The 20823-nt window shown below is 43.9% G+C and overlaps 1 protein-coding gene across 3 annotated transcripts in view; it reads right to left on the bottom strand.

Annotated features, from left to right (window-relative positions):
• LOC101110740 (transducin-like enhancer protein 1) overlaps window positions 1-20823 on the bottom strand; it is a 92015-nt gene that overhangs the window by 9514 nt on the left and 61678 nt on the right. For all 3 annotated transcript variants that reach the window (XM_027964466.3, XM_027964467.3, XM_060410904.1), the window contains 5 exons: window positions 19873-19926; window positions 19226-19378; window positions 17664-17808; window positions 16417-16607; window positions 14924-15000 (listed from right to left, as the gene is read on the bottom strand). In XM_027964466.3, the coding sequence (XP_027820267.1) occupies window positions 14924-15000; window positions 16417-16607; window positions 17664-17808; window positions 19226-19378; window positions 19873-19926 (620 nt within the window). The remainder of the gene's footprint in view (window positions 1-14923; window positions 15001-16416; window positions 16608-17663; window positions 17809-19225; window positions 19379-19872; window positions 19927-20823) is intronic.

The raw sequence follows: 20823 nt of genomic DNA, 5'->3' as shown, positions 1-20823 counted from the left end.
GATTTTTAAATTGTACTGCTTTATTTCATAAAAAAATTCCTTCAAAAGAACACTAAATGTACTTGCAAATTACCATAAATTCCTCCTTCTATGTACCTAGCATAATTGCATGATTTCTTAGTACAATTTAAAATAATTATTTTTGATGCTTAAGATGAAGCCCTTACAAGCTCGTAATAATTACACATGGTACAGTATACTTCAAAATCAACAAACAAAAACAGCTTTCTAAATGTACCAGTTTAATGTTTGGACTTAAAACTCTCTTCTGCATAATTGACATAAAATAATAAAAGAGAATGTCTTAAGTTAAATGATTCTGTGATAAAGACTTCAAGTTTCCTCCTCAACTACCTCCCTGTTTACTTTGGCCACAAAGCACAGTTTATCAAAGGTAGCAAAGCTCCCAGTAAAAGATGACTCCTCTCAGCTTTGCTCTGGCCAGGTACACCCATGTTCTGTCTGATGAGATGTAGGCAGAAGCTGCTGGGTGGCACTTAGTTCATAACCTAAAAGAAAGGGAATCTGGGGGATATGGAAACTGTCTGTACTTTCCATACAATTTTGCTGTTAGCCTAAAATTGTTCTAAAAACATGTTTATTAATTAAAAAAAAAGAAAGAAAAAGAATTTAAAAAGAGGGAAGGGAGTGTGCCTTCTCTCTTCTTTCCCTCTTTTCCGCTAACTGAACTATGAGCATGATGACTGGAGCTTCCGTAGCCTTTTTTGCGTCACAACATGACTTTGAAGATGGAAATCAATTGCTGAGGGGCACAAAACAAAATGATAGGATGCACAAACCCTGGGGACACTATGGGGCTGTGATACCTGCCCTGGGCTGACAGCCAGTATCTTTTATGGGAGAGAGAAATGAACTTCTATGTTCTTTTGGCTATTTTCTTCCCTGTTAAATACAGACAAACCTAATCCCAGTGTACACTTGTTTCTAAACCAAAATCCTAAAGCTTATTTTTTCTTTAACAATTTAATTACTTAAACTCCAAGCACTAATATTACAGATACTATAAAATCTCTACAAAGAAAAGACCCTGTAGGGGATGGAAGAAATAGGAGTGATAATATTTCCCACCCATATCTGAACTAGGCACTTTGAAGCCCACTGCTTTCACTTTCTTCTTACTCAAAGCATCACTTGGTAATCTAGAAGTGCAACATTAAACCTCTTTAAGTCTGCACACATAAACAACAAATGAAGTACGTAGGGTTTTCTCCTTCCCATAATCCTCTAGGGTAAGTCTGGGCTCCTTCTGGAACTTATCACTGGCACCTTGAAGTCCCTTAACAGATTCTAAAGACTATGGGTATTAAATATAGAACTTAAAATTTCATTTTAATGCTAACTCAAAGTTTGAAAAATAACTAAGCATGCACAAAACTGAAAACTGATACAAGATATCAGGTTTCTACCTGCTTGCACATAAAACCCACATTAACTTCCTTAGCTTGAAAATAAAATATCTGATATCTATGAAAGAAATTTTCATTCTTAATGCATAACTCATAACAGTTTGCAAAGACATAATTCTATGATTGCATGTCACAAATCAACTGAGAAAACTTGCATACAGAAGATAAACGCACTCTTATCCATTCATCTGCTGATGGACATCTACTAGTTTGCAACCAACAGGAACATATTTTCTAATAAAAGAATTTCTCTTCTTTATGGTTCTTTCATTTTTGATAAGAATGCTTGAGATGAGTTGTTTGTCAGTTGCTTTAGGCTCTAAGAATCTTAGAGTACGAAAAGGCAAAAGGAATCTTAGATACATTATCTCCTGGCAAACTGGTTCCAATAACTAATATTAAATGGCTATTTGGCCCAAATCCTTAACGTTACCCTTAATTTGAAAGACAGAATACACATGATGGGAACTATGCAGAATGTCATAGGAAATAAATATGCAAATAAAACAATTATAGATCAAGGCACTTGTCACTAGACCACTAAATCTGTATTTTTTAATTGAAATATAATTGATGTACAGCATTATGTAAGTTACAGGCATATAACATATTGATTCACAACTTTTAAAGGTTATACTCCATTTATAGTTATTGTAAAATATTGGCTATATTCCCTGTGTTGTACAATATATCCTCGTAGCTTATTTAGACAAAATAGTTTGTGTCTCTTAATTCCCTACCCCATTTGTCCCTCCCCGCTTTCCTCTCCCCACTGATATAGCTTGTTCTCTACATCAGTTAGTCTGTTTCTTTTTTATTATTAAATCTTCTATTTTTTAGCCCATAGTATCCTTTGGTGTTGTTAGTCCTTATCAAGTCCACATGATGTTTCGATACATGCACATTAGAATTAACTGAACCTATGCCATTTATTCTGGAGAAGGCAATGGCACCCCACTCCAGTACTCTTGCCTGGAAAATCCCATTGACGGAGGAGCCTGGTAGGTTGCAGTCTATGGGGTTGCTAAGAGTCAGACAGGACTGAGCAACTTCACTTTCACTTTTCACTTTCACGCACTGGAGAAGGAAATGGCAACCCACTCCAGTGTTCTTGCTGGGAGAACACCTCTCCCCTGGGACAGGGGAGCCTGGTGGGCTGCTGTCTATGGGGTCGCACAGAGTCCCGGACACGACTGAAGTGACTTAGCAGCAGCATACCATTTATTACATGGTATTTGGAGTTGGAATCAAAAAGCATTGTATTACTGCCCTTGAAGATAAGACCACAAGAACTGGGGTTGAAGTCTATCCACATTCCAACTTATGTGACCCAGATACCAGGCACCACAATCTAGGTCTGAAGATAACAAATGAACGATGGTCAACATGGGGAGAAAACTTGCTTCTTAGAGCTTTCTGTAATTTCTAAAGAATTACAGCAGATGTGAGGGTTAGCTTTTCTTTTTGCCATAAATCAAGGTGGGCACTTCCAGGTAGGCAGTTTCTATCAGGTGCCATTTTAGCAATTCTGGATTTTTAGGGGAAGGAAATTTTATCTGCTTCCCCTGGAACTCTGCTTATTATAGAGTTAAATGTTCCAGATTAAAACAGATGCACGAAGTACAGACGGAGAGCTGTATGCTTGTCTTTGGAAGACACCCACCTCTCTCCCAGGTGTCCTCTTCTTTAAACCACACAGGAGGTCTGTGATCATCATACTTAGGCAGTTTTAAAATTGATTCACAGTGCAGAGAACTGCTGCCAGAAGCTGTGAACATTCGTCCATCCCAGGGGAAACCCATACGGATGTTAATACATCAGTCACAGGGGGCCTCAGAGGAAGCTGGCGCTGCCCGCTGTGCTGGAGAGCTTAATCAAATGAACAGATCCCAATGAGGCACAGGGCAGGTGCGGGTCACAGAGGGAACAACAGAAAGGAAAAACCAGGGAAGCAAATGAAACAGCTTGGAATCTGTTATTCACCTCCAGGAAGAACATGAGTGTCTTTGAGAAAGCCCACTTCAATGGCACATCCTAACAATGTTGAGGAGGTCCCAGAAGTAAACTTTGCCTCTTTACTGACTGAGAAACTAGGAAAAGTAAGATCAACTAGGAGGGGGTATTTATAAATGGATAGTGTACATTTATAAATACTTCTCATGCCTGAATTTAGAAAGAGACCAGCCACAAAAGAATGCATATGGCATGACGGCATTTATAGAAGTTCACACACAGGCAGGATTTACCTCTGGTATTAGAAGTTGGGGTGGTGGCTCCCCTTGAGACTGGAAGAGGCATAGATAAGGTTTCTCGGGTGTTCTTTGTGCAAAGTCACTGGGCTATACACACATGATTTGTGTACTTTCCTATACATGTGCCTCTATTTTTAATGCTTGGATTCATGGGAGGGAGGCTCAAAATGGAGGGGACCTATGGCAGAAACGTCAATCTGAGTGAACTCCGGGAGCTGGTGATGGACAGGGAGGCCTGGCATGCTGCGATTCATGGGGTCGCAAAGAGTTGGACACAACTGAGCGACTGAACTGAACTAAACTGAACTGATGGCAGAAACCAACACGATATTGTAATTACCCTCCAATTAAAAATAAAATTAAAAAAAAACAACTTGGATTTGTTTATTCAAGAAAAAGGGGAGGGGCTTTCCTGGTGGCTCGGTGGCAAAGAATCCACCTGCTGATGCAGGGGACACAGGAAGAACCTATATGCCACAGCACAACCAAGCCTGTGAGCCCCAACTACCTGAGCACAGACACCTCGAGGCTGTGCTCGGCAACAAGAAAAACCACTGCAACGAGAAGCCTGAACAAGGAAACTAGACAGTAGCCCCTACTCGCCACAACTGAAGAAGGCCCACACACACCAACGATAATCTAGCACAGCCAACAACAAACAAATAAATCTTGAAAAAGAAAGAAAAAGGGAAAAGGAGGACTCCTGACCACTGTAGGCTGGGTCCATAGCCAGGTTGAGAGCCCAGACCCTGGATTTAAAGGGACGTGAGCTTCAGGGGCCCCAGTTCACAGCCTCACTGACTATGGTCTTCCTAAGGGGCTTAACTACCTGCAGCCTATTACGTATCTGTTTCCTGATAGACAAGATAGAAATAATAATGAAACATAAGAGCCGCAGGGGTGGTAGTAAGGGAAAAAAAAGGGCCAGCAGCTGCAAAAGTGCAAAACACTTAACACTGTGCTTGACACCTGCAGGGGCCTTCGGGAAATGACAGCATCGACACTAAATACCCGTGACTTAAAAAGAGGAAAGTGAGGCGATGTTGAATCCAGGGCTCTTGTCTTGACCAGAGGACAAGCGTGACAGCCAGGAATGCAGAAAGGGAGGAAGGCGCGGGGTGGGAGCCAGAAAAGCACGTGGTGATGGCGAGGCCAGGACAACCAGGATACCCATAAACCCTAAAAGGCTAGGTGGGGAGACAGCGCAGACAAAGACAAGTGGAGGAGGTTTAGAGGAAGCATTGTGGCCAAATGTGGGGTAGAAAGGAGGAGCCTCGAGTGATGGGGCCTGGTTAGGGGCCATCTACCTACACCCCAGAGCCTCGGAGAGCCGAGTCCCCAGACCCGGCTGTCTGAATCAAGCACTTGCAGATCAGGATCTAATTCTGAAACCTGATGGCAGAACTGAACAGAATAAAGCCCACTGGACGTCGCAGATTTAAAACCTTAATGAAACTGAACTCTTTTGGAACCAGGGACTCTTTACTCCTGGGACACACAGCAGAGATGGAGGCACGCCGAGTCCCTGCAGGTACTGCGAACTAGGAAATGGCACCGTGTTTCCGGGAAGCAGGTTCTTTCCCTAGCAGACTGGCCCTGTTCATAAAACTACACTGTGTTCCGTGGTCAGTGTTAGAGTTGTGGGTTTGCTGGAAGTAGGCAGGATCCAGCACGCAGTAATGAGGAACCAGGGACCCCAGCAATGAAGGCTGTGGCCAAGACCCTGGTACCTGTGGACTTGGCCCTCCTGAGTGAGAATTTCTTGCTGTATTAATAGATATAAAAATATATATATATATATGATCAGATCAAAACCTTCACTCACTTTTTATGGCTCACCAAGCCTTCACAATTGAGTGCCTATGAGCCTCAGTTCATGTGAGCATCTTGTAGCTTAAATTCCTAGCCGTGTGGCACAACAGGCCATTCCCCTAAAATATCGCACACTGTCACATTTCCACGTAGTGCACAAACTCTTCCCTCCTGCCTAGAATAGCACTGCCTCCCCTTCGTGCACGTCTCCTCCCCACTCTCACAGCTTGCCTCGACTCCCCAGGTGCCATGAGTCCTTTCCCAGTGCCCTGATTCAACATAAATCAGTACCATGCTGAGGACGACTGCCCACAGTTATATCTGTCTCATTCCCGAGTCCCCTGGGGACAGGTGGGATGACTGCACCAGCGAGCATACAGCTGGTGCTCAGTAGAAGAAACCAAATGTCTCAACTCATTAATTGTTACCTAATCACTTATGAATCGAGGCATGAAAGACTGCTCCAGTAAGGAAAGTGAGCTACAGAAAGGTGGGTAGTCCACTTGGGCTCTGCCAGCCAACCTTCCCAAAAAACTTACACCAAATGTGCCTAGGAGGTGGTTTCTCTAAGGGGAGAGGCAGCCCCAGAGACACAGAGCTGATGAAGAGCAGAACAAGAGGCAATGAGAACAGTAACGGTGAAATCCACAGGCCACCCCATCAGCACAACCTGGTGGATGTGAGACCCCCTCAGACATCAGCTGCGGCAGAAGTTGCCGTGGGCCATGTGCGACAAGCTGGTTCCTGAGTCTGGGTGCTGAAGAGCATACAGAGAAGCTTAGGAAGTGAGGGGACCCAGGCCAGAGTTTCGGTTTAGTCACTGGTGAGATGTGGAGACCATAAAGAAGTTATCTGAGTTGCATTTCCCTATTTTCACAGCGTGCTGTGACAAAACATTCCCTGTAAATGTGACTGCTGAGGTGTGGGGGAAATGATGTCATGTGGGAAAGCACTCGCAGGAAAGTAGGAAGCAGAATATAGAGTCAACTTTTGGTTCCCACGTCACAGGAGGCAGCTCGCCATCCCTTATTATTTACCGAGGAGGGACAGCAGGACAAGAGAGCATGCATAACAGGTCCAACTCAGCTCATACAAAGGAGGAGTCAGCCAATCACAGAAGTGGGGCTCTAACCTCTACCTTCGCTTCCAAGTCACTACTACCTTTGACACTCTCTCCTCAAGAGGGATTGTGGGGCCCACCAGGATGGAGACACCTTCCCTACACAAAAAGGGAACACCAGGCATAATCCATGTGCTTCATGAAGGAGGCCTGAGGGCTGAGGGCTGTGGCATCTAGCTCATTCTAAGACAGATGAGAATAATGTTAAGTTATGATTTTGGAAGATGCTCTCAGCCTCAAGAACTAGTAGAGTGAAGGTGGCAGCTGGGACTGTTGGGATATGGACTCACAAGAAAATCAGAGCCATATTATTCTAAGATTCAGTGGGGGGGAAGTCCTCAGGTATATAATTCATCTACTAATGATAAAAATCTTCCTTTGTCAATCTAAAAAGCTCTACCTTTAATAATTTTTTTAGGGTCTGTAGAGTCACTTGGACTGCAAGGAGATCCAACCAGTCCATTCTGAAGGAGATCAACCCTGGGATTTCTTTGGAAGGAATGATGCTAAAGCTGAAACTTCAGTACTTTGGCCACCTCATGCGAAGAGTTGACTCATTGGAAAAGACTTTGATGCTGGGAGGGACTGAGGGCAGGAGAAGAAGGGGATGACAGAGGATGAGATGGCTGGATGGCATCACTGACTTGATGGATGCGAGTCTGAGTGAACTCCGGGAGTTGTTGATGGACAGGGAGGCCTGGCGTGCTATGATTCTTGGGGTCACAAAGAGTCGGACACGACTAAGTGACTAAACTAAACTGAACTGAACTGATGCCTAACTTATAACATCTGTTAAATCCTTTACTTCTTTTACAGGATTTTCTCAGTTTGGCCTCTGAGCATCCCCCCAAACAGCAAACATGCAGATCAAGGTGCAGTCCTCACCCCACTTGAAGACAGCATTTCTACAACAATGGAGGGCTTTAGTAACAAAATACAAAGAGAGGACGTTAAACTATTAAGATGGGAGACTTTTTCCCCTTATTTAGCTGAATACATAGCTATCCTCATATTTTAAAAGGGAGCACAAAAATAAGCATGTTCCTTTATGCACTTAATAGACCAAAAAAACCACCCAAATATCATAATAAGTAAAAGGGGGGTGCTGAATTGATTTCCAAATCCACTAAATAAACCAAGTGTGGAATCTAGACATGGTCAGCATAGGGATCAGAAGCAAGATCAGGAATGGAGAGGAGGGAGAGGAGACTGGCCACAAAAACGTTTTCTCAGCTAGAAGCTGGATGGCCTTTTCCAATGCTGCAAAATATATTTTCTTAAGAGGCAATTTTACCCCAAATGTAGTTTAGATTTTCTCTTCCCATTAGGCTCCAACTCCAAAAAGGTAGTTTAAAAGGTTTATTTAAACACTAAACAAGTGGGTGGAAGATTTCTCAATTACACGTCTAGCATTAAAACACAGGGTGAGGGAACTTGGAACTTAGCTGGAATCTTGAGTCAAACTATTATTAGTGTGAGTTACAACTGACCTCTAGATGTTACTGTACGAGGCGAGTGGGCCTCAGCCCCAAGTATTTGTGGGGAGGAAAGCGGTGCCCTTGGGCCAGGAAAAAAATATCTTGAGGGGAGGGAGGCACAAAGTATAACAAAGATGTCAATCTGTCTAAACTTCAGGTTTCTTTTTTATCAGTGAGCTCCACAGAGTTCAGGGAATAAATTTCCTAAAACTCAAAGTAAGTTCAAATTAAGCCGACAAAACGCAACAATTAAATTTCGCCTTGAGGGTTTGGAAACACAGTGAGAGCAACCGCTTATAAATCAGTATTGCATGTCTCTAAAATGCAAACTGCATTCTCCCTTGGAAAAGGATGAATCATAGGGCCTTACACAATCCTGGGCTCATCCCCCACCTTGTCAAAGCGGCAAGCATTTGTTTACTGGCTATCAAGGCTCAAGGGGACAAGAGGACTTCAGAAGCTTTAATTCTAGTGGGGAAGAAGCAAATAGAGATAGGACTTGTACACATGATTATAATTCAAGGCCACAGTGTGGAAAGTGTCACAAGACTTACAAGGGGCTGGTGGAGAGAGATCATATGTGGGAAAGGCATCAGCAAAGGCTCCTGGGAGGTGGCAGCAGCCTGAAGTGGTCTTTAAAGGAAAGAAAATATTTCTGCAGGAACAGGTAGAGACAAGTTAGAGAGGAAGTTGCTCCAGGTAGGAGGCGAGCCATTCACGGAATACAAGGTTATTCCGTTCAGCCAGAGCATGAGATGCAATGCATATAGGATATGAGGCTGGAAAAACAAACTGAGGTGACTCTATCAGAGGGATTACATCAGGAGATTATATGAACTCTTTGCAGATTTCTGAGCAAGAAATAGACAAGATCAGATAAATATTTCATTAAGGAAAACTCTCGCCTACAATCTTGGTAAGGATTCTAATAAGAAGACTGGGTAAAATGGAAAGTATCAATCCTAAAGTCTGAGTACAGATGTAAGAATTGCGATGATGCCTTCAACAAAAAGAAGTCAAGAGAAGTTAGAAGTCGGAGAGAGAAAAATGTCCAGGTTGGTTGGGAAAGCCTACTGAGATCTTAGATCACGGTAATACCAAAACAAGTACAGAATAGTGGCAATGTCATGCTCCTTGATAAGAAACCATGAACGGCCACAGGGCCTTTGCATATGCTGGTTTCTCTACCTAGAGGCTTATGCCCTTCGCCTTCAAACTCTTCGAGAATTTTCCCTTAACCCTCCAAATGAGATCAGCCTTTCAGAGTTTCAGAAAACAATACTCCTCTGTCACAGTTATTATTATTGTTGTTCAGTTGCTAAGTTATGTCTGACTCTTTGAGACCCCATGGACTATGGACTATAGCACAACAGGCTCCTCAGTCCTTCACTATCTCCCTGAGTTTGCTCAGATTCATGTCCATTGAGTTGGTGATACTATCTAATCTTATCCTCTGCCACCCCCTCTTCGTTGTGCATTCCATCTTTGCTAGCATCAGAGTCTTTTCCAGTGAGTCAGCCCGTAGCACCAGGTGGCCAAAGTACTGGGGCTTCAGCTTCAGCATCAGTCCTTCCAATGAATATTCAGGGTTGATTTCCTTAGGATTGACTGGTTTGATCTCCTTGCAGTCCAAGGAGTGACTCTCAAGAGTCCTCTCCAGCACCACAATCCAAAAGTATCAATTCTTTAGCACTCAGCTTTCTTTATGTTCCAACTCTCACATTCATACATGACTACTGGAAAAACTATAGCTTTGACTATATGGACCTTTGTTGGCAAAGTAATGTCCCTGCTTTTTCAAATGCACTCTAGGTTTATCATAGCTTTCCTTCCAAGAAGCAAGCATCTTTTTAATTTCATGGCTGCAGTCACCATCCACAGTGATTTTGGAGCCCAAGAAAATAAAATCTGTCACTGTTTCAACTTTTTTCCCCTTCTATTTGTCATGAAGTAATGGGACAGGATGCCATGATCTTAGTTTTTTGAATGTTGAGTTTCAAGCCTCTTTTACCTTCAGCAAGAGGCAATTTAGTTCCTCTTCACTTTCTGCCATTAGAGTGGTATCATCTGCACATCTGAGGTTGTTGATATTTCTCCTGGCAATCTTGATCCCAGCTTGTGATTCATCCTGCCCGACATTTCGCATGATGTACTCTGCACAGAAGTTAAATAAGCAGGGTGACAATATACAGCCTTGTTGTACTCCTTTCCCAATTTTGAACCAGCCAGTTCTTCCATGTAAGGATCTAACTGTTGCTACTTGACATGCATACAGGTTTCTCAAGAGATAGGTAAGACAGTCTGGTACTCCTGTCCCTTTAAGAATTTTCCAGTTTGTTGTGATCCACACAGTCAAAGGATTCAGTGTAGTCAATGAAGCAGAAGTAGATATTTTTCTGGAATTCCCTTGCTTTTTCTATGACCCAATGAATGTTGGCAATTTGATCTATGGTTCCTCTGCCTTTTTTAAACTCAGCTACTAGAACTGGAAGTGCTTGGTTCAAGTACTGCTGAAGCCCAGCTTGAAGGATTTTGAGTATAACCTTGGTAGTATGAAATGAGCATAACTGTATGGGAGTTTGAATATTCTTTGGCCCTGTCTTTCTTTGGGACTGGAATGAAAACTGACCTTTTCCAGTCCTGTGGCCACTGTTGAGTTTTCCAAATTTGCTGCACAAATATTGAGTGCAGCACTTTCACAGCATCATCTTTTAGGATTTTAAATAGCTCAGATGGAATTTCATCACTTTCACTAGCTTTGTTCATAGTAATGTTTCCTAAGGCACACTTGACTTCACACTCCAGGGTATGTGGCTCTAGGTGAGTGACCACACCATTGTGATTATTCAGGTCATTAAGACCTTTTTTGTGTAGGTTTTTTCTGTGTATTCTTCCTACTTCTTCATAATCTCTTCTGCTTCTGTTCGATTCTTGCCATTCCTGGCCTTTACTGTGCCCATCTTTGCATAGAATGTTCCCTCGATATTTCCAATTTTCTTGAAGAGATCTCTAGCCTTTCCCATTCTATTGTTTTCCTCTATTTCTTTGCACTGTTCATTTAGGAAGCCTTTCTTATCTCTCCCTGCTATTCTGTGGAACTCTGCATTCAGTTGGTATATCCTTCCCTGTCTCCCTTGCCTTTCACATCTCTTCTTTTCTCGGCTATTTGTAAAGCCTCCTCAGACAACCACTTTGCCTTCTTGCATTTCTTTTTCTTTTGGATGATTTTGGTCACTGATTTCTGTACAATGGCATGAACCTCTGTCCATAGTTCTTTAGGCACTCTATCTACCAGATCTAATCCCTTGAAACTATTCGTAACCTCCACTGTATAATCATAAGGGATTTGACTTAAGTCATACCTGGCTGGTATGGTATGATCACAGCTACCTCAATTTAATTACACATTTATTTTTGTGATTACTTGATTAAAACCATCTCCCCATCATCAGGCTTGAGCTCCCAATAGGGTCTTCTAGCCTATTCAGCAAATTTGGATGACTTCTGTAGAAGACAGGAAAGGAAGTGGAGTGACTGACAGATGGCCTAGGAACCTGAAATCATATCCCGTAAGTCAGGGCTGAAGCAGCAGACATACTCAGCCAGAAGACACACCTGGTGGAGAGATGGTGGTCTCCAAAGATCTCAAGAGCTGTCTGTCTTGAGCAGGCTGGATTAGTGGAGCACTGTGTGGTCCCAGGGAGTGGGTAAGAACAGGATTGACAGATAAAAGTTCCAGGGAGACAGAGTTCAACTCAAGGGCTCAAAGAGTTTTCAAAGGGCCAGGGAAAATGAGCTGGCATCACTAGAGAAGCTGGGTCAGAGATGCTCAGACACTTGGTGAGGCCATTATAGGAAACTTGAACCACAGATGAGCATTCACACTAGAGGCACTTCTAAGGCCCCTCCAGCCCTAAATGAACTCTCCCGGCTGTATCACACTTCTCAGGCACTCATCCATCTGCCCGTGAACTGTCAAGCTCCTTCTCTGTGCTGGGAGCCTGCTGTCCCCTATACCTGCAACAGCCCACCCTCCCAGCCCCCTCTGCCCAGCTCTGCCCTATCCTCTTGTGTGAACTTCAACTTTCTGCATATCCACCCTACCCCAAGGAAGCCATTACCAACTGTGTCACTCTTTAGCTGTCTATCACCATTGTTCTGCCTTCACGGCACTCAGCACTTGTCACAAATGTAACTCAAGTATTTACTGTTTCTTTAAGGTCTGCCCAACACCAGTAGCCCCCCCAGAGATGGGAAGACCAGCACTGTCTTTCCTGGAGCTGGCTGGGTACATAACACACAGCTCTCCTTCAAACTTTGTACAAAGAGCTTCCATTTGCCCTTTCCAATTATTATTTCCATTGGAATTTCTTAGAGAAAGACACTGGAAAATTTTTACCACTTTGCTCACCCTACCAAAGGTGAACTTGTCATGGTGGCTTGTCACCATTTATCATGGTCCTCAGATGGCACTGCTCAGTGTGGCTGGCAAACATTCACTGCTGCCCCTGGTGAGGTTCCCACTCTCCCACACTTTTACACAGCAACTCAAGTCAACTCACAACTGCTGTCTCTTGTAATAAAACACTGGGACTGGTATTTTGTATCTTTTCCCCCTTACTCATGTTTATCTATCTTTCATAGGAGTCTCAATCTTTGTCATTTCAGGGAAAAACTGGTCTGTCATCATAGCTGGTTTGAACAGCACTGCCTTGGGCAGTATGACTTTACTAAACAATGAGAACAGTATGTTTTCTCAAACTAATTAATGGATTAATACATGGACTAAGACTGCACAGCCCAGATCCTGGACAGTGGGCAAGTCCTTTTTTTCCCTCTGCTACCAATTAATTGGATCTTCCTCCCATAATATCGTAAAAGAAAATACCTTAATCTTGAAAGAGAATCCAAAAATACCTTAACTGTTTTAGAAAGCAGTGATGCCTCTGATCCACAGACCAGTGCCCTTTTTGATCAATGGGAGAAAACCACCGTTACACATGAGTCTCCCAGCCTTGCCTCTCAGTTCACTGTTGCGGTCTGAGCCGTGAACACGGGGAAGTCCAAGGTGCTGGCAAGTCAAGAACATGACTATTTTGGCTCTAAGACGCATGTTCACTGAAGGTGTAAACTTGATGTTTAACTGCACACACAATTGTTAGGAACTGAGTCTGAGTTAACCATCTCTCATACCAGCCTTGAGGACCAACTCTATGGCTCTCAGCTCTGCCCACCCCACCCCTCCTTTCCCACATTTCACATCCAGGGTGGGGTCTTGGACACACCCCACACAGCTCTGACTGCAGAAACTGGCTTTCCCTAACGGTTAGTTGAACTTGGCCTTCGTTGCCTAATATTTCCCTGAAGATTTATCAGTTACTATTAATGACTGTCTCTTAGCTCAACAGTACTCACCTGCGCTTTATCCACTCACCAGACGGAAGGACACACAACAGCTAGCTATTTTGCCAGCAACCGCAGGTAAAAAATACCAATAAGCACCTAAGGCCTCCTAACAAAGTACAACACAGTAGTTCACAGGTTCAGTAGTTCACTGAAACCTTTCAGTCAGAAGAGATCTACCAGCCAAGAAAGTATTTGCAATACTGCCCCACTTCCCAGTCCTGCTCTTCCCTGGGCCAAGATGTCATTGTAAATTCTTAATGTCTCTACTAGGTCCTAGTACAAACCAAAGCTTCAGTTCATCGTGAGTCAAATTATCATGAAATAGATATCAAAATGCAAGAAAAGAGGAGCAGTGGGAATCTGCCTTCTAAAAGCAGGTGATAGAGTAAGGATTTCTGTCTTCTGAAGCAAGGCTGCAATAAAAACCATACAAGGATGACCAAGCAGTCGAACGGACTACTCAAAATAATGCAGAATGCAACACACGTGTAAGTAATAGCTGGATGCAACCGTTTGAAAGTAAAGGGTATAAGCAAAAAACAAAAAAAAACTGAAGGCCTGTGATATGCACCTCTTTTGGGAGGAAAAAAAAAAACAAACCAGTGAATTGGAATCAGCTTTCTGCCATCTTCTACCTAGGGAAACAAGAGTGTTTGCTGAGAAGTAAGACAGACTCTCGTACTTCAAGCTTGCTTTGTACAAAAATGAAGAATTTTATGAATTATTTGAAATCACATTTCTAATTACTAACATATTATGGAAAATAAGTGGTTTTCAGTGACCCTAGAAGAAGAATCCACAGGGCTTTTCAAATTCTGAATGCTCTTTTGCCCTTTAACCTACCTCTCACTGCTTCCCATCATGCCATGTTATACTTTATAATCCTGGCTCTCTCAGAGGAAGGCACCCAGCAAAACTTTACTGGGGGGTGCGGGGGGAACTACCCCACATTTCACACAACTCTTGCTTCCACCAAAATAAGGAAGCGGTGGCACTGAGCTAGGTAAAGAAATAGTACATTTCATTTTTCTGAGACTTCAAGTCTGTGGGCTTACTGCCCACAACACAGTCCTGTGGAAAACCTCCAACAGGCACCCTCTAACCCAGGGGCAAGGCAGAGCAGCTTTCTGAGGAAGGGTCAAGTGAGGGGGACCGACCATCCCTGGTTCTCACCTCCCTCCTTGGCCCTGTCTCCAACAGCTTCTCTCCAGAAATAACTAAATGCATGAGATCACCCACAGTGAGAAGACAGAGGCATGACACCTACCCAGTGTCTATTTATAGAAAGTGTTAACACTTCTCAGGAAAAGACACTGGAAATCTCCTTGGAAACACCCAAGCCTGTGCTCCCTTTGGAATTCTAGTGCACTGATACCTGTGACTAAATAACCGCCTTTAAAACAGAACCCAAGAGTTAGAGGTACTTACGGCTTCCCCCCAGGGATTCCTGCCAGGTTTGGAGGGATCGTAGGTACACGCATGTGAGGGGGAGGATCAAACCCAACCTGGAAACAGAATAAGGCATCAAAGACTCAGTTTATGCAGGGTAGGCACTTTGTGACACCTCTAAAAACTTTTTACTAGAAACTCAGAAATCCCGAAAGCAACAGAAACAGGGACACGTGTTAACGTTTCCCAAAAGAAAAATTATAATGCAAGAAATAATACTGCCTCCACTAAATACCACAAGACACACGTCTTTTTTGGGAGGTAGGATGGCACATGATCCATCTGTGCATTGAGAACCAGCTTCCCATGGTAAATACATCCTGTGGACTTAGGATGTTCTGCCTGTTCAAACAAGTACAAAGAACATACACTGTCTGAGGCAGGACAACGTGACTATCAACTTCAGCACTATTGACGTTTTGGGCCAGAAAATTCTTGGCTGGGGGCTGGCCTGGAATGGCAGGATAATTAGCAGCATCACTGGCCCCTACCCTCTAAGTGCCCATAGCAACCCTCCAGTTCTGATGAACAAAAGTGTCTCTGGATATGACCGAATGTCCCAAGGAGGGCAAAATCACCCCCAGTTTCATGCCACTGGTCTAAGTCAATGCTTAGAAATTCACACATGGACTCTCTTTTTTGTACACCTAGTCCCTCGGCTGCCCCCTTTGCTTTAAATGATCTTGCCCTCCGCTGCATAGCCTTTCCTAGGAGTGAAAAGGAAGGGAAAAATGATGCACTTTAATATCATCTCCAGTTATTGGAGGTAGTGAAGAAGGGAGAGGAGAGAAATGCACATCCCATATTTGAAACAGTCAACAGAAATGATTGGGGACTTTCATTTGCTATGAGTTATAATCTAGTCCCTTTTCCTGATGCAATCAAGGACCACACGGTCAACTTTCCCCTTTACTCGAAGTTCTATCTCTTCCTGGTCAAACATGAGGTCATTTACAGTGTGGGAGAAGGCAGACAAAGAGGAGACCCTGCCCCACAACTTCAGTCCCTCTGTGTTTCTCCCTGTTGAGCTGAGATAATTGCTTACACCGAAGTTACGCAATTGGTTTTAAAGAATAATATAAGCACAGAAAGAGAAAATAACAGCTTCTCAAATATTTTTTCCTAAGAATTAAAGAGGAGAAAAAAAAATTGTCAAGAAACGAATGAAAAGGCTTCTGTGAGCTACTTGAGTCATTTCATCGCCTTCCAGAGGAAAAAAAAAACCTACTTTGGTGGGAGAAAACCAGATGTCCCCTAAACCATGGAAGGAGCTCCTAAACACTGCCTTTTTTCATCCACAAAAACAGTAAAACAAAAAGTGTTTGGCCTTAACTTAATGAAGCGGCACGTTGATGAAGGTGGACAAGGAGCAGTGGAGACACTGGGTCTTTGTCTGAAGGTGTGGGGGCTGCCAGGCGCTGGCCCTCCGCAGGTCCCCACCCGCATCCATCCTCAGTCCCTGCCATCCTCACCATCGGGGAGCGCCCATAAGCCACCACGGCGGCAGCAGCCGCAGCTGCACTCATCTGCGGTGACATGTTGTGGAGACTGGCGTAGGCGGCGCTGGGGCTGGTCAGCTCACCATTCATGCCCGCGTGGGGCACCATCCCAAATGGTGCGGGGTATGGGCCAGGCACCGCCAGGGGCGTCCTCAGGCCAGCTGCTGCAAGGAAGCACAAGCCACAGTGACTCACCTGGCCACTCAGGTCAGCCTGATCATCAATTTCAGGGCCCTCTTTAGTGCCTCTTGTTATAGAGTAGGAGGGAAGGCTGGTGGTGTGGGGGGTGAGGGGTGGGGTGTGGGGGTCCGGGGGGGTGTTGTGGGGGGAGGGTATCACCTCCAATTCCTACACAGGGTCCCGGTCCCTTCTTCCCTACAGCTGAACTCCTCTCCAGGAAAGAATGGACTCCAAGGGGAGCACTGCCCACACATTTCCCCCTTGTACATCCACTTGACAACACTGGGAAACCAGGGGAATTAAGCAGCATTATTGTACCTAACTGGCAGAATGCACCACCTTCTGACTTAAACTCAGAAGGTTCTCCTGATAAAAATCCATGATTTCTCCTTCAGCTTGAACTTTCCATTTCTGGTACCAATTTCAAATAAAAACCTGATCCTGGATTTATGTAAACAAGAGCACAGGTTTAGGAGGAATATTCTGGGGCCTCTTTACCGCCTGGTCCAGGGTATTACATTTTCCCTCTCCCAGGGAGGAAGATACAGTGAAAAGTTATGAGTTTGCTCAGGGGCTAGAGTCTCAGTGAAACCCTCCCAATTTCTCCTGGAAGAGAAACCACTGATTCCTAAGGGATGTACCAGCAGAACACTGGCCAACTGAAGCACACAAGAAACACACTGGGGCCGGCCAGACCGGCTGTTTCAGTCAACATTAGCAATCTCAGACACACAATGATAGTTTGGTAAGGAGCTTACGTGCAGAATAATTATCAGAAACTTTATTGAAGTCCTTGGGATTTGGATTATTTGGAAATAAAAGAAAAGCCAAATGTAAACAGTCGGAGACTGAACAGGGTACAGCTGCTGAAACCCAAGGACAAACATCTGTTTCTTATCATAGCTTTTCAGAGATAAGAAGGAGGGAGGCAGGCAGAAAGCACCTCTCATATTCACGGGGAAATGCCCTATGAGATGAATAGACAAATCAAGTTGGGAAACAGAAAAACAAAACCCAGCCCACGAGGGGCAATGCCTTACCCGCTTGGTTGACGAGGGGGTCCATGGCTGGAGGCTTGCCGAGGCCTGGACGGAGTCCTGGAGTGGCGCTGGTGCCCGGCGTTGGCATGTCACTCCGAGGCGTCGGTGTGCTGGATTTCAGCACAGGCGTGCTGGCTTTTTCATGCTGGTATCATTAAACAAATTAAATGAGTATTATTTTTAATCCAAGCCATATTACACAATTTATCACAACAGCAGCTGGAACACTGGGCACCTTCTAGCTACTCCCTCGGCCAATTTTCATAAATCCACACAATGTTGACAGCATTAACTTGTGAGTGAGAAATGTTGACCTTTCCTCTTCCTGCCAGAATTAAAACTCTAGCTAGAGACACAGAACATGATCACACGCCTTCCTCCGTAGATTTTATTTTAAAAAGTATTTTTCCATCAGGCTTGTGGACTTTGGATCTAGTCCAAGTAAGAATGATGACCACACAGAGGAAAGTTCTTGGTCACTCAGAAACAAATGCCTCCATCACCGAGAATATCAGAGGGGGGAACCCCCTTACCAACCTTTCCACCCTTGCCTTTTAGTGGCAGTGGGATTGAGACTGACAGTGAGAGACAGCTGAGCCATCAACTTGATGAGAAGCAAACTAGCATTTCAGAGGCAAAAGCCCTAGAAGTAGCCCTATCATTTTAAGAGATGTAACTAAAGAAAATTACTCTTTGGCATTCAGCGGCAGCACCCATTTGCCTGCATAAACAGTGTGGACCCACTAGTGTAAGAGGCCTTCGGGAGTCAAGATGGTAACAGGGTCACAGGGCACCTTCTTCTGCATCTCAACCTTTCGTGTCCTTTAAGCCAGTCTGAGAAGTGCTCTGAGATAGCAAAGAACACAGGCTAGAGAGACCCCAGCTCTTTCTGGCCTGGGAGTCCATGTGCTGTGTAAACTTGGCAAGCTCCTCAAGCTTGTCAACTTGAGGCCTGCCTCCCCATCAGTAAAATGGGATAATGCCTTGAGGGACCACACAGGGATTAACTGCAGAGTTGCTATGGTGTAGTTACGGTGAGTGGAGAGATGAGACACTCCACAATGTCTGGTGAATGACTGAGAGCATGAATAGGCCTGGTACCACCCTCATCCCTCCTCCAGTTCCAGGTTACCTCTGGTGCCACCTTGAGTACATCACCATCTGCCTGGTAACCCAATCACAACATGACCCAACAGGACGGGTCAGTCTAAAACCAGGGGAAATGCACCGCTTAAGAAAGTGAAGGACTTCATACGACCTACGGTGTTCAAACCATTTGTCAAGTAAGACGTTTCAGAGAGTCTGTGCCACAGACACATCCCCCAAGAAAGCAGGCAGGCAGGGAAGCTTATCTTGCTCCAATTATGGCCCAGAAGAGACGACCCAGAGGGAAAAAGGAATCACCCAGGGACAGAGAGAAGAACCATGAGTTTCACTTTGAAACCCTTAAAAATCTATAACTCAGTCATTAAAAACCCCGTATTTCAAATATATTAGGGAACCTCTGGTTCCCCAAGAAAACCGAACTGTTAAATAGGCAAGTGACAGTTCTTATGACCTACCAAGCTCATTTCTTTGGATTTCAAAGAAGTGGAACTTCCCGAGGAGGCAGTGGACGCCGGGCTGCTGGAGGCGTCTTTCTTCAGCAGGCGGGTTTTGTCAATCCCATTTTCCCTGGGTGAATGGGCGGGGCTTGCACGGGGAGATGAGGGGTCCTCCAGAAGCACAAGCAAAGGTCTCATGATTTCACTCACAACAGATGGATCTTTCCCTTTACACACTCTGTTTCCATACCAGTTCTCCAAATTAAAGGAGAGTGCTCAAAGTCCTTGAGATTTGGGGGATTTGAGCACATGCACCTAATATTGTTGTTAAAACGAACAGGATGGTGTCTGCAAGCACACCGGTGGAAACACCATAAAGAAAAAAATCTAGAAACAATTGTGTCTCCCCTCATGCTCACATACTTTGCCCAGAGGGCACAGGACAGAAAGGAGCACCAGACACCAACTTAGGAATCCAAAATGGTTAGGGAGACAGATTATTTTTTTAAAGAAACAAGTTTGTGTTGTTTTCAGACCATTACTGCTTTATGAACACTCAGTAAATTCTTAATGTGTAAAGTTGCAAAAGACCAACATATGGTGGCTCCACATCCTTTCTCTCACAAGTTGCTCTAAAAATAAAGTTTGATGAAGAGAATGGTTACCTCATTAGAAACATCCACAACTAAGTTGTCATCGCTTTTGTCACCATCGCTATCCTAAAAAAAAAAAAAAAGAGAGAGAGATTTTAATGCCATTTACTAAAGGGATTGAGGCTCAATGAAATACCTATAGTTCTTGGTAGCAGACAGGCTAGAAAATGACCTGGGACATGCCTACGGGTTCCCTTACAGAATGCCAGCCCTGGTAATTAAGATCACCTTCTTCCCTTCTCATCTGACCCAGGGAGGTGCAGAGCCCCAGGCAGGAACTCTGTTGCAACAGCACACCAGCCATACAGTCACAGTGCGGATACAGGTGATGGCAACTTGTAAAACCCGGCACACAGTAAAGACTCAATAAATGTTTGCAACAGCTGAATCTCTTATAATCCGAAAACTACATGTCCTTCTTTAAGAGATCTTTCCCCAACGGATTTCAAACTAAGAACACAATTTCATACCATTGCTTTTACATGTATCACTTTGAAGGCTGTCAACAATTCTAGTGTTCATGGGCAATTCATAATTACAAAGACAAATTTGGACCTTGTTCCCATGGGGTTACTAATTACTGCAAAAAAAGTTATATAAAGCAAAAAAATAAATAAAGCAAAAAAAAAAAGTACAAACAACAAAGCTAAGTACTGGCTGAAATAACTACCAAGATCTAATCTAACTTCACGCTGGCTCTTTAGCAATCAACTTGGAATATTCTTGAGATGGAAGGAAGATAGGATGGCAGTATCTGGAGGGCACTGGCATCCTACAGTAGGGCTTTTAAAGGTCTTGACACGAAGCCATAAAATTGGCTCATCAGAGGAAACTCCATGGTTGTACTGAATTTGAAAAAGCTTCAGAAAAAAAAGCTGTTCAATTTAATAACGTGATCACCCCTACATCAAGTTCAGAGCAGGCTGAAGAAGCCCTGAACTACGGTTAAGAAGCTTTCCTAGC

Source organism: Ovis aries, chromosome 2 (genome assembly GCF_016772045.2).
Source record: "Ovis aries strain OAR_USU_Benz2616 breed Rambouillet chromosome 2, ARS-UI_Ramb_v3.0, whole genome shotgun sequence".
Lineage (NCBI taxonomy): Eukaryota > Metazoa > Chordata > Mammalia > Artiodactyla > Bovidae > Ovis > Ovis aries.
The sequence above is the reverse complement of the archived record's forward strand: the minus strand, read 5'-3'. Positions and strand labels throughout refer to the sequence as shown.